Source organism: Xenopus laevis, chromosome 1S, assembly GCF_017654675.1.
Source record: "Xenopus laevis strain J_2021 chromosome 1S, Xenopus_laevis_v10.1, whole genome shotgun sequence".
Classification (NCBI taxonomy): Eukaryota; Metazoa; Chordata; class Amphibia; order Anura; family Pipidae; genus Xenopus; species Xenopus laevis.
This window is the reverse complement of record NC_054372.1, coordinates 15,357,669-15,371,190: the sequence shown is the minus strand read 5'-3', so window position 1 is coordinate 15,371,190 and position 13,522 is coordinate 15,357,669. Positions and strand designations below refer to the sequence as shown.

At 38.6% G+C, this 13,522-nt stretch overlaps 1 protein-coding gene across 2 annotated transcripts in view; it reads right to left on the bottom strand.

Annotated features, from left to right (window-relative positions):
- The window catches only part of afap1.S (actin filament associated protein 1 S homeolog), a 96,572-nt gene that overhangs the window by 7,729 nt on the left and 75,321 nt on the right, over positions 1-13,522 (bottom strand). Inside the window, exons 10-13 of one of the 2 annotated variants that reach the window (XM_018243027.2) lie at positions 13,023-13,234; positions 11,694-11,839; positions 4,945-5,062; positions 3,761-4,024 (exon numbers count right to left, since the gene is read on the bottom strand). In XM_018243027.2, the coding sequence (XP_018098516.1) occupies positions 3,761-4,024; positions 4,945-5,062; positions 11,694-11,839; positions 13,023-13,234 (740 nt within the window). The remainder of the gene's footprint in view (positions 1-3,760; positions 4,025-4,944; positions 5,063-11,693; positions 11,840-13,022; positions 13,235-13,522) is intronic. The other variant, XM_018243028.2, reaches the window with a different exon arrangement.

Here is a 13,522-nt window from a genome sequence, read left to right as displayed (position 1 = left end):
TTACCAAACAAATTGGCTTCAGTGAATACAACCTGGATCCCCCAAGAATAAGTTTGAAGGTGTAAATTCCCAAAACAGATCAAACTTGCTCAGAGTGCCTTTTTCCATTATACAGGTATAGGGAGCTGTTATCCAGAACGCTTGGGATCTGGGGTTTTCTGGATACAGGATCTTTCCATAATTAGGATCTTAATATCTTAAGTCTTCTAGAAACATTAAATAAGCCCAATAGGATTGTTCTGCTTTCAATAAGGATTAATTATATCTTAGTTTGGATCAAGTACAAGCTACTGTTTTATTATTACAGAGAAAAAGGAAATCATTTTTTAAAGTGGCGTTTATGGGAGGTATAATTGGTTTTTGGATAACGGGTTTCCAGATAACAGATCCACCACCTGTATATATTTATAATATATAAAATAAAATATGTATTATAATATAACGATTTGAAAAAACAAAAGTCAAAAGCAACATGGTAAGACATTCCTATTGGCATTGATCAGTAGGTGGTGATGTTTCAAATTCCTTATATCACCGGTATAAAAACTGCTGAAATCCAAATAAATTTGTTTAAGGGCTTATAATTTCCTTTAAGAAACACTGCTCTAAGTGGCATGGCTGTAACTGGCATTTTTTGACATTCTGATGTCTAAGGCCCAAACAGCTGTTGCTGAAATATGAAAGCAAACAGTCTACATCGATATTTGTGACCTCGATTTTAAGTCATTCCCCGTGGATGGGATTTCAGGAATGTGAATCCTATCTCCAGAAGGCAGGATGTGAATTCACCCACAGTAATATCAAATTGTCTTGTCAATGTAGGTCATGCGCTGACCCATTGTTATCTGCTGCTACATGTCATGCTGTTGTTCCATCATCCCTATCTGGAGGTATGTTGCTGAAAATATCATTTATTTTCATAAGGCGGGATCCTTATCAAGATTTCATTTTGCTACTAGAAATTGCAGTACCTCCAGAACAGGACAGATAAACAAAAAACAAACAAAACAACCCCCAACATGTTGTGTCTGCTACAGTTATGGTAATGATGAAATATCAATTTGTTAGCAGCACTGTAATAGAGTTTATCTGCTGTTATCACTGTCCTTTCATGATATGTTACATGGATGAGGTTTCCTGCGCAAGTAAAGATCTGTGCCCAAGATTTAGCTCCAGTAGGAAATGGTTACACTGGAGCATGTCCTGTCTGGGAGAGGCAAGTCAACGAGTTGTCATTAGGGATGTAGCGAACGGCGGAAAAAATGTTCGCGAACATATTCGCGAACTTGCGACAAAACATGCGAATAGTTCGCGAACGTCGCGAACCCCATAGACTTCAATGGGAAGGCGAATTTTAAAAGCTAGAAAAGACATTTCTGGCCAGAAAAATGATTTTAAAGTTGTTTAAAGGGTGCAACGACCTGGACAGTGGCATGCCAGAGGGGGATCAAGGGCAAAAATGTATCTGAAAAATCCATTGTTGACACAGCGCTGCGTTTTGTGCTGTAAAGGGCAGAAATCACACTACGTCACTCAGGTGATGTTTCTGGACACGGAATGTGAAAAAGCTCACACAGCTAGGTGGCACTTGGTTAAAGACTGGGCAAATAATGCCTGCAAGGTCAACGTATACACTACAGCCGTTGGATACGGAATATATTATTGCTGCTTGAAAAACGTCACTCGGGTGGTGTTTCTGGAGACGGTATTATTATTGATATTTAGACAGCTAGGTGGCAGTTGTTTGAAGAACAGATGCAGATGAGAGATCAGCAGCAGGACAGACAGCTGCCCACAGCAGCTACATACAGAGCACTGCAGTAGAAGGTAGATTACTAGCCAGCAAAGCTACCTAACCTAAAATGTCCCTCAAATCCCTGCAGAGTTCTGTCCCTACAATACAGAGCAGTATCAAGTAGATTACTAGCCAGCAAACTTACTATCAACTGTCCCTCAAATCACTAACAGCTCTCTCCCTACACTAGCTCTTCCAAGCACACACAGGCAGAATGAAAAAACGCTGCAAGGCTTCAGTTTATATATGGAAGGGGAGTGGTCCAGGGGGTGTGGGGGTGGTCCAGGAGGGAGAGCTTCCTGATTGGCTGCCATGTATCTGCTGGTCTGGGGTGAGAGGGCAAAAATAAGCGCCAGCTAAGGCGAACCCAAATTGGCGAACGTCGCGCGACGTTCGCGAACATTCGCCGAACGCGAATAGTCGATGTTCGCGCGAATTAGTTCGCGGGCGAACAGTCCACGACATCCCTAGTTGTCATGTGTTAGTTAATTTAGATCTAGCTTTATCATGAATGTTTAGAGAGAATCTATGTACCATCATCTCCAACTCTAACCTTATGATATACAGTATCTAGCAATGATACATCGTGATGGCATACGGTAAGATTTCTCGCCTGTGGTTACATCTGCTGTGGGCAACAAATCTCCCAAAAAAGACTTTCAATATTACAACCTTAAGATCACTGCAAGTAATATGTGATATGGCTACAAGCTTTTACTGGATATTTGTCGTCCACAGTAGCGCAACAAAGCATACTGTGTGCCATCACCCCAGTGATCCCCAACCAGTAGCTCATGAGTAACATGTTGCTCTCCAAGCCCTTGGATGTTGCTCCCAGTGGCCTCAAAGCAGCTGCTTATTTTTGAATTCCAGGTTTGGAGGCAAGTTTTGACTGCATAAATACCAGATGCACTGCTAAACAGAGTCTCAATGTAGGTTAAAAATCCACATAGGGGCTACTAAATGGCCAATCACAGGCCTTATTTGGCACCCCAAGAACATTTTTAATGCTAGTGTTGCTCACTAACCTCCTTTTACTTCTGGATGTTGCTCACGGGTTCAAAAGGTTGGGGATCCCTGCCCTAAAGCAACTGGACCTGTTGAGTGGTAACTTGCATAAGTGGTAACTTTTCAAAATTACTCTACAAGTCCAGTAGATTAAGACTAAGGGTGATGGCCCAAAGGGAGATTTGTCTCCCACAATAAAAATGCAGACTGCAGGCAACAAGTCTCCCAAAAAATGCTTCTCCACAGTCAATAATTGAAAATTGCCGGTGGTAAACTCTACACTCTGCTTCGTTCTTCTGAAGCTGCCTCAAAGTTGCCTTGTGAGGAAACTTCAGGATGGGTAGGTATTTGTACAGCAGGGATTTCAATTATTGGCAGCGGAGAAGTATGGCCGTGGTCATGCATCATGGGAGGCAAATCTCCCTATTAGCCATGGCCTTTACCATTGCTGGATACTTCATCTGAATGAACTAGAAGTCAAGTAGGAGCACAAGAGATTTTATAATCACCATATATTAATTTGAGGGTGGATAACATTCGGGGCTAATTATTACCAATAGTTTGGACAGCTTCAGGAAGGCAAATATCAGACTGTTTGTTGTAATTGCACTATTTTAAGCAAGCCCCAGGGTTACCTAACTAATAGAGCTCTGTCTCCTAGCTCTAAACATTTTCCCCTTCCCTTAAATTCCTTCTCACTTAGGAATCTCTTGCCGGTAGGTTATACACCCCAACTGCAGCCAAATTAGGGATGCTGAATGGGTAGGGGTTGGCATAGGCATACAGATAATTATTCCACTCACAGCACACCCACATAGACAATCATTGATGGGCCCTCATATTGTACTTCACTATGGATACACTTGGAGAAAAACAAAAAGCGATGCTAAATGAGCAAGAAGTAAAGCAAAACATGCAGGATGGGAAAGGGATAAAGAATGCAATAATAAATTGTACCTGAGACTGGGAACCGAGAGGTCCCCTCCCTACAGCAGAGTTGTTAGTGACAGAGTGAGAAGACAGACTGGATGAGACAGGAGATTTGTAGTGGTTAGGAAGGAGATTATTAGAAGAAAACCTATTGGCTTTTTTATCGGCTGGTGGATAGCGGGCAGAGATTTTCGGAGATGGTAAGTTATCGTACAGGTCTGCATCATCGTAATGTACTTCTTCTCCATTCTTTCTGTTACGGTATGTCTCATAGTCCTCTTCAGGTTTCCACTGCAACACACATACTGTTAGTGTTAGCAAAAGTGAACATGCAACAGCGCCAAAGAGTTACTGCATTCAGAAGCCACAAAGTAGGTGCATCGAATCATCTTCATGTATAAAGATAATAGAGTAGAAGCTTCAAGTTGAAGTAAAAATCTGAGATCAGCTGTTCGTATCAAGTCATTGTTTAGGTACAATAATATAATGAGCCTTTCTTCTCCATGATTATAAAAATAGAGCAAAGTGGCGACCTATAAAAAGCCCTTCTTCAGGTACTCTAAAGATCACCAGGTGGGTGCAAAAAGCAAATGGCCATACAGTTTAGAATAACTGAAGGCAATAAGAATCTTTCCATACAGTGACTACAGGTGGATAATTCTTCACAATGGGTTCAGAGAGGTTCCACCTGGTTTCATGCATCAAGCCAAGATCTTGAGGACTTTTATATTTCAGCATTATTATTATTATTATTATTATTATAAGCATAATATTATTATTAATATTAAAGTAACCACAACCCTATCTTTAGGTCAAAGTAGCTAAAAACCCCATAGGGGTATCCAACTGCTGCTTAACTATAAATCTTATCATGTCAACAGTATTGGAGACTCTAGAATTAACACTACTACATGACAAACCAGCATGATGGAGTAGCTGGAGTCAAAAAGCTCTATTTCAGTCACAAGGAATGTCTGAACAACTAAAAAAGAAACCTAAGGTTCACATGTTCTGCATATAAGAGCATCTTGCATACAGAGCATGTTAATGTTAAAGGTAATTGAAAGTTTTGACAAATATATTGACCGGTAATGACCTGTTATTGGTCAATATTGGTCATACAGTCAATGCAAACAATCAGATGTTGTCAGGGTTTAAATGTTTGCTGTTGGTTTGTTGCTCTGTGTGTGCTGTCCCTGTTAAATGCTTACCAATCCATTAATGCATGGGACATCATCATAATGAAGGGCCAAGCCACTGGGACAAGAATAGCCATTAGTAGTAGCTTCTCGGTATGGGTTTGCCGATATCACTCTTCTGTTCATAAAGCTACAAAAGAAGTAGAAAACCACATTGACTTCCTAAAAGCTCAAAATCCTATTAAAATAAACATTCGGCATGTTGACAGGTGCAACTAAGTAGTTGGTCTTTATTTTTTCTCACTATTAGCTTCCTTGCCCATCAGACCTCTGCAGCAGTCTTGGGTTCATTTGGAAGTGAGTTATTATGCTTTGTGATACACTATATGGCCAAAAGTATCCAGACAACTGTCTGTTCAACATTTCATTCCCAAGAAAAGGTGACTGACATATGCTTGGTCCTCCATTCATTTTGTGTGAAGTTAGGCAGAAACCAAAAGGGGGTCTTCAAACATTTGGAGTAACATAAGGAAGCACGGAATTGTCATGAATGTCATTGTATAATGTGGCACCAGTATCTAAAATGATGGCTATGACCTATATAGCCAATATCAGTAATTAGAAGAAGTATCCATATACTCTTGGCCATAATGTGTATAAAAACAGTCCTGATACTAATCCACAGTTTTCTAGGGAGGCATAGCTGGAGTGACTTGTTTTTGCATCTCAGCAAGATCAGGCACGTACTAATAAACGGCAGCTTAGATGTAATTCTCTACAGTTGACTAATCTTCTTAGGCTTCCTTTCTTTCCCACCTAGAGTTAACATGCTAGGTCAGCCTTACAGAACAGTTCAACCAAGAGAAATGTTCATATGGTTTGATGAGAGAAAACATGATTGTTATTAGATGTAGATAAATTACAACAAAAAATGTCCAGAAAACACCAAGCACTCATCTTTCAAGCTGCTATTCTAATACCAACAAAGCTTATGGTGACTCATGTGCCAAACCCTAATCCAGATCCTTCTAGGTATTACATTCTCTTACTGTCTTAAGTCAAAAAATGCTTCTATGCTTCCATATCTGTGTCAGTGAACCACCATTTCCATCTTATGGAGAAAACTTAGACGTTTTCTAAATGAGAAACTGAATATTGACTTGAAGATATCTGCATTGCTTGACTTTCAAGTGATCCCTACCGCTAATCTTATTACTAGGAACAAGTGCTTGGACAATAACATATATTTTATTCATCTAGCCATAGCAGTTACCTGTAAATCTATTTTCTTGTTTTGTATTTGGGAGAAATCCCTAAATTTAGAAGTTATTCTAACATAGTTTTAGGAGAAACTTCTTGAACCTTTGCTCTCCTTATTTATATATTTTAGATTCAAGTGATATTGTTGAAAAGTTCATGTATAATTCTGACGGGAACTCCTATCCACCCACCAATTGATGTTACCAAATCAAGCGATTGTATGATAAACCTGTTAAACTAACTAGGTAACCAGTTGGCTTATGTTTTGCCCATGCCAACATTAGAGAGGAACATTTTATTTATTTATTTAGTTTAGTTCCTTTTTTGGAGACTAAGGGGCAGATTTATCAAGGGTTGAAGTGAAAAGTCGAATTTTGAATTGTTTTTTTTTTATGGCCAAAACTGTCAAATTTGATTAGGGAATTATTAAAATTAGATTTTTTTTAAAAAAAATATTTGAATTAGATTTTTGATATTTATTATACACTGGCCACTGGCGCAGTTTTGTTGCTGAAAGGAATACCGGTCTGGGGTGTCAGGTAAGTAAATACAACCACTTGGGGTGCCTAACTTTTGGCACCCCTAAGTTAAGGGCATGTAAAGGCAAAAAAATAAAATCCAATTTTTACTTTCTTTAATGAAAAAGAAACCTATCTCCAATATACTTTAATTAAAAAATATGTAAATAAATATTTCAATTATATCAAAATCTGTGAACAACAAGTATCTTTATGGCCTGAAGGAAGTACGCCAATGTCATTAAAATAGGATCCATCTCCCTGAGCCCAAAGTAAGAAAAAGTAATTTTTGTTTCTATCATCAGATTAAATTATTTATTTGTATATTTTCATTTAATTTATGTCTGTAAATATGTCAAAATATATATATATACAACTTGGACCTTCTAGGAATGTCTTGGGAAAGGAGGTTGTTCAACAGGAAATTTTGGTGGTGGCGCCTTTGTGAGAAAGATTTGCGGGTACCTGAGAAAAATCTTTCGGCTCTGCATGTTATATCCTTAAAGGGCATGTAAAGGCAAAAAAATAAAATCCCGTTTTTACTTTCTTTCTCCAATATACTTTAATTAAAAAAATGTGTACCGTTTTTATAAGAAACCTGACTGTATGCAGTGAAATTCTCCCTTCATTTACTGCTGTGGATAGGAATTGTCAGACGGTCCCTAACTGCTCTGCAGGGAAACAATCATACTTATGAACAGCAGGGGGAGCCCCCGCCTTACTTCCCAGCCATGCAGAACTCAAGCAGCTTTGTTTATTTCCCTGTAGAACAGTCGGCGACTGTGTAGAGATTTGTATTGGATTTTATTTTGGCTTTAAATCCCCTTTACTGTTTCCAACTCCAGCTGCAGGGACAAAGATCATGGAGCCAGATTTAAACAAATAAACTGGGATTCTATTTGGAGGATTATTAACCTCAAATTTTTCAGAATTTATTATACCACGAGGATAGAAAAAGTCAGAATCTGAAAATTCAGCATCTCAGACCTGTCGAGGTTGTATATAAGTCAACGGGAGAAGTCTCGAAGATATCCCGATCTGCACTGGGTTTCGTGCAATGATCCAAAAAAAACAAAAAAAAAAAAAACTGAGTTTTCGGGTGGAAAATCCAAAAAATTTGTATGATTCGATTTTTTTACAATTTTTTTTTTTTAGATTTTCCCGGCACTGGAAATTTTCAGAAAAATGTCTTGATAAATAAGTGGAAAAAAACTGTGGGGATTTGGCCAGAGTAGTTTACAGAAAAATATTTTCGGATTTTGATAAACAACCCCCTAAGTGTTCACAAATATGTAGCATACACAGCTTTTACTAATAGCTGCTTCATCGGCACTAGATACAGAGTACACAATGGAAAACATCAAAGAAAGTTTCTGCTGCTCTCTCCAGCCCTTCTCCCAGAAATCAAGGGGCATAACTGTAAATCTTATTTTAATTGCAGGGTAAAACTGCTAATATCCTGAAAACAAACAAAAAAAAATATTACTATAAATTGCAAAAGTGCTGACATTGATATATACGGGTAGGAATATATCCTCTTTAAATCTATCTCTGCAACTCGATGCCATGAGCAAAAAAAATTAAAATTTTCTAGTACAAAGAAAAAAGGGGAACATCAATTAGCAGTATGGGGGTCTTGATGGAGTTGTCAGAATGGACTTTTGGTAACTCGGAGATAACACAAATAGTATACTTTGTAGCTTTCTTCTGCTGCCTCTGCTTTTTCTATTTCTTGTAACTTCAGTTGCATGTGTGCTACGCATTATAATTCATATTCAAGAGGTTGGCTGCTTGCCTGGTCTTCTTAAAATTCCAGACCACCTCAAGGGTTTGCAGAATAAATACAGTCATTTAATTAAATCGAATAGGAATGGTCAGCATCCATCAGCTGAGATAGCAGTAATTGTGGCCAAACTGGGATGTTGTTACCATCATCGTTTTGATTTATTAAACAGCGTTTGGGAGTAGTATGACCTCATGGGGTTTGGAAATGAAACGTTAACCAACTGGTTAATTATAGCAAATATTAAATGTGAGGTTGGATTTTATTAAAGGGCAAACGGTCTCCTGTGGCAATTTTTTTTCCAAGTACTTTCATAATCCAATCGGACTATATGTACTGTATATATTATTTTATATATGAGCCATTTGTTTATTTTTTCAATAAAATGGCACATGGGGCGTTTTCACTGCTGCAGCACTAGTCATAAAGTCCTCCATCTATCACTACTCCTAACGTTCTTTAAAGGAGAAGGAAAGTTTAAAATGAAGTAAGCTTTATCAGAAAGGTCTATATAAATACACTTGTAAACCCTCAAAGTAATGCTGCTCTGAGTCCTCTGTCAAAAGAAACACCACATTTCTTTCCTTCTATTGTGTACTCATGGGCTTCTGTATCAGACTTCCTGTTTTCAGCTTAAACCTTCAGGGCTTGGGTTTGAGCATGCTCAGTTTGCTCCTCCCCCATCCCTGCTGCAATCTGAGCCCAGAGCTATGAGTGAGCAGGAAGAGACTCAGGCAGGAAGTGATGTCACACCAAGCTAATATGGCAGCGGATATCCTAAACAAACAGAGAGCTTCTAGAGCTGTAACTCAGGTATGGTAAAGCATTCTGCAGAAGAAATAGGGTTATAGCTTGCACTATTGTGGCTAATCTATTGGCAATAAACTGCTTCGGTAGCTTTCCTTTTCCTTCAAAGACAAGCATTTTGGCTGATACATGGAGTGCTGACAGGTGAACAACCCCATCATAACTCTTGGAGGTCTGGCCAGTGTGTGTCCAGTATAAGGACCATTAGAAGCAGAGAACAGCAGAGAAGGCTGGTGTGTCCTCCACTGTTCTCTGCTTGAGGACAATGACCATAAAGCTACATAGAATGCATGCATTTGGATATCTATCAATGTTTGCAAAATCTAAATGATTTTGAGAATTATTCAGGTACAGGTACAGGTAAGGGGCCTCTTATCTGGAATGCTTGGGATCTGGGGTTTCCCAGATAATGGATCTTTCTATAATTTGGATCTTCATACCTTAAGTCTACTAAAAAATTATTTAATCATTAAATCAACCCAATAGCCTGGTTTTGCTTCAAACTATGGAAAGATCCCTTATCCAGAAAACCCTGATCACGAGCAGTCTGAATAATAGATCCTATACCTGTACTGGGACCTGTTATACAGAATGCTCAGGGCCTGAGGTTTTCCGGATAAGGATCTTTCCATAATTTAGATAGTCGTACCTTAAGTCTACTAGAAAATCGTGTAAACATTAAATTGGGGATGCACCGAATGCAGGATTCGGTTCAGGATTCTGTCTTTTTTCGCAAGATTTGGATTCGGCCGAATCCTTCTGCCCGGCCGAACCAAATCCGAATTTGCATATGCAAATGAAGGTTGGGGAGGGAAATCACATGACTTTTTGTCACAAAATAAGTAAGTAAAAAATGCATATGCAGATTAGGATTTGGTTCGGTATACGGTCGAATCTTTCGCAAAGTATTCGGGTGTTGGTCCGAATCCCAAATAGTGGATTTGGTGCATTCCTACATTATAAATAAACCCAATAGGCTGGTTTTGCTTCCAATAAGGATTAATTATATCTTAGTTGGGATCAAGTACAAGCTACTGTTTTATTATTACAGAGAAAAAGGAAATTATTTTTAAAAATTTTGATTATTTGGTGAAAATGGGATACAGCCTTTCTGTAATTCAGAGCTTTCTGGATAACAGGTTTCCAGATAACAGATCCCATACCTGTATTAGGAAATGACACAATGCCTAGCTCTTCTGGCCGGAGATAAAAAAATGAAATAAGAGCCTCAATGAACTGGAAACTCCTCCAAGTAGAAAGAAAAAGACACTGAACATTGCTTATGGACATCCAGATTATGGAAAATAATATCTGTTTTTCTGTTTGCATGGAAGGTTTTTCTACATGTAGTAAAATCCTGGGATCAAAAATGTGCTTCCTCCATTAACATGACATCTAAAATGGTCTATAGACTTCTGCTGGGAGCTCTGCTATTAGAATTCTTTATCTATACAGGTATGGGACCCGTTATCCAGAAACCCCCCATAAACTCCATTATAATCAAATAATCCACATTTTTAAAATAGATTTCCTTTTTCTTTGTAGTAATAAAACAGTAGCTTGTACTTGATAGTTTTTTCGTTCGATCATACTATTTGCGGTAAATCCTTCGACTTCGATATTTGAAGTCAAAGGATTTACATTCGGCAGTCGAATATCAAGGGTTAATTACCCCTCTATATTCGACCATATGTAAATCTGCCCCTAAGTCTACTAGAAATAAACCAAATAGGCCAGTTTTGCTTCAAACTATGGAAAGATCCCTTATCCATGAAAACTCTGGTCCCGAGCAGTCTGAATAATAGATCCTATACCTGTACTTGGACCTGTTATACAGAATGCTCAGGGCCTGGGGCTTTCTGGATAAGGATCTTTCCGTAATTTAGATCTCCATACCTTAAATCTACTAGAAAATCGTGTAAACATTAAATTAGGGATGCACCGAATCCAGAATCCTTCTGCCCGGCCGAACTGAATCCGAATTTGCATATGCAAATGAAGGTTGGGGAGGGAAATCATGTGACTTTTTGTCACAAATCTAGGAAGTAAAAAATGCATATGCAAATTAGGATTTGCCTGTGAACACATTTGTGAAGCTCCAGTGAAAATTCGCCAGCGAATTCACCCTTTGAGTTTAATGCCGGCGTCAATTTTCGAGTTTCACTGAATGTTTCTCGAATGTTTCTCCGTTTCGTGCATCTCGCTCTGTTTCGTGAATTTCACAGGAAATCGAAACAGGAGAAGCTCAGCATCATCAGCAATGAGTATATCTTATGAAGCACTTATACATATATAGCTGGAGAGGGAAAAAGGACACCTACCAGGTGATCATTGATTAAAACAGATTGGGGAGTTTCTCCCCCTTTAAGACAAAGGACAACACAAAGCATCTAGAAATAAATACTGTCCTGTTGGAAGTGTAAAATAACACAGATTCTGAACCATCAACTTACCAGAAAGACTGCTTTGCAGTTTGTATCACATTTGCGGTTGTATCCACATCAATGTAGTCATAATGCAGAGCCCCAGGATCTGTGGAGGAACCTGTCTCGGCCAATAATATTCCAATCCACCTTCCCATTTTTTCGGAGGATGAGGCCTGCAACCAAAAAGACCAAATGACTCCGGCTGAGTTCAAGTGTAAAAGAGAGTTTCATTGAAGCTAGAACATGAATGGTACTGATATGGGACCTGTTATACAAGGCTTGGGGTTAACTGGATAAGGGATCTTTCTGTAATTTGGATATCCATACCTAAAGTCTTCTAAAAAATCATTCAAATATTAATTAAACCCAATAGGATCTTTTTGCCTCCAATAAGGATTAATTGAATCCTAGTTGGGATCAAGTACAAGATATGCGACTTGTTATCCAGAATGCTCAGGACCTAAGGTTTTACAGATAAGGGATCTGTCTGTAATTTGGATCTTCATTAGGGATGGGCGAATTTTTTCACCTTGTTTCGCCGCAAAAATGGCGCCCATAGACTTGTATGGCATTGTGCGTCTAAAAAAAAAGAGGCGCATCAAAAAAATTTTGCTGTGCGACAAATTTTTTGACGCCAATAGACTTTAATGGGCGTCGGCGACATTTCGCCCGTGGCAAATTTTTGGCGAAGCGAAAAGGGTCAAATTCGCCCATCCCTAATCTTCATACCTTAAATCTATTAGAAAATAATTTAATCATTAAATACACCTAAATAGACCGGTTTTGCTTCCAGTAAGGATTAATTATATCTTAGTTGGGATCAAGTACAAGATACTGTTTTATTATTACAGAGAAAAAGAAAATAATTTTTTAAAAATGCGGATTATTTGGATAAGTGGAGTCTATGATAGACGGCCTTCATGTAATTGGAGCTTTCTGGATATCGAGTTTCCGGATAATGGATCCCATACCTTTATTACACAGATAAGAGAAATCATTTTTAAAAATGTAAATTATGTCATTAATATGGAGCACATAGGAGATGGCCTTCCCATAATTCTGAGATTTATAAATTATATTTTTCAGGATAACGGATCCCATACCTGTACTAGCCAAATTTAGTAAATAAGGGTCTTTATTTCCTGTGAAATAAGGTCAAACTATCCAGTCTTTTGCTGACTATTCGGTATTTGGCCTAATCCAAAAATTAGGGATTCCCAACAAAATAAATACATATTTGAAAACAACAGTTAAATGGACCCTAAACAAAACCTTTATTAAAGAAAACACATTCTCCAAAAATTGGCCAGAAAGATCCTTAAAGCTTTTTTTCATGACATAAACAGAAAACAATACCTCCAGCACGGCGACTTCTTGTCCGTTACGGAGCAGTCGGAATGTCAAGGGGTGCTTGGAATCCAGTCCAGGAATAACTTCACACCCTCGAAGGGGGATTGAAACGATGTGGGTCTTCAGATCCGTCCTGTCCTTGTGGAAAATGAGTTTATTATCTTTGACTCTGCACCAGCGTTCCCTCCAGCGGTTGTTGGACAAGACATTGAGATATCCTGCAAAAGTGGATACATGTCTTCATACATAATGTTGCTAAGAACAGAGACAAACTATGACAAAAGTAACAAATTGGCAACACAATGGGGGTCATTTATAAAGTTCGCACAGCGCATATTTTTCGCAAATGGTTGTATTGCGCATGTTTTTTGCTGAGCGCTAATATATTGCACTGCTCTGCCCGTCTTTCCGGTTTTTGCGAATTCGCAGTGTGAATAAATTTTCGCAAATGGCGCGCAAATGAGACAGGAGTTTGCGCGAGCGCACCCAATGTGCGAGGTTGTTGT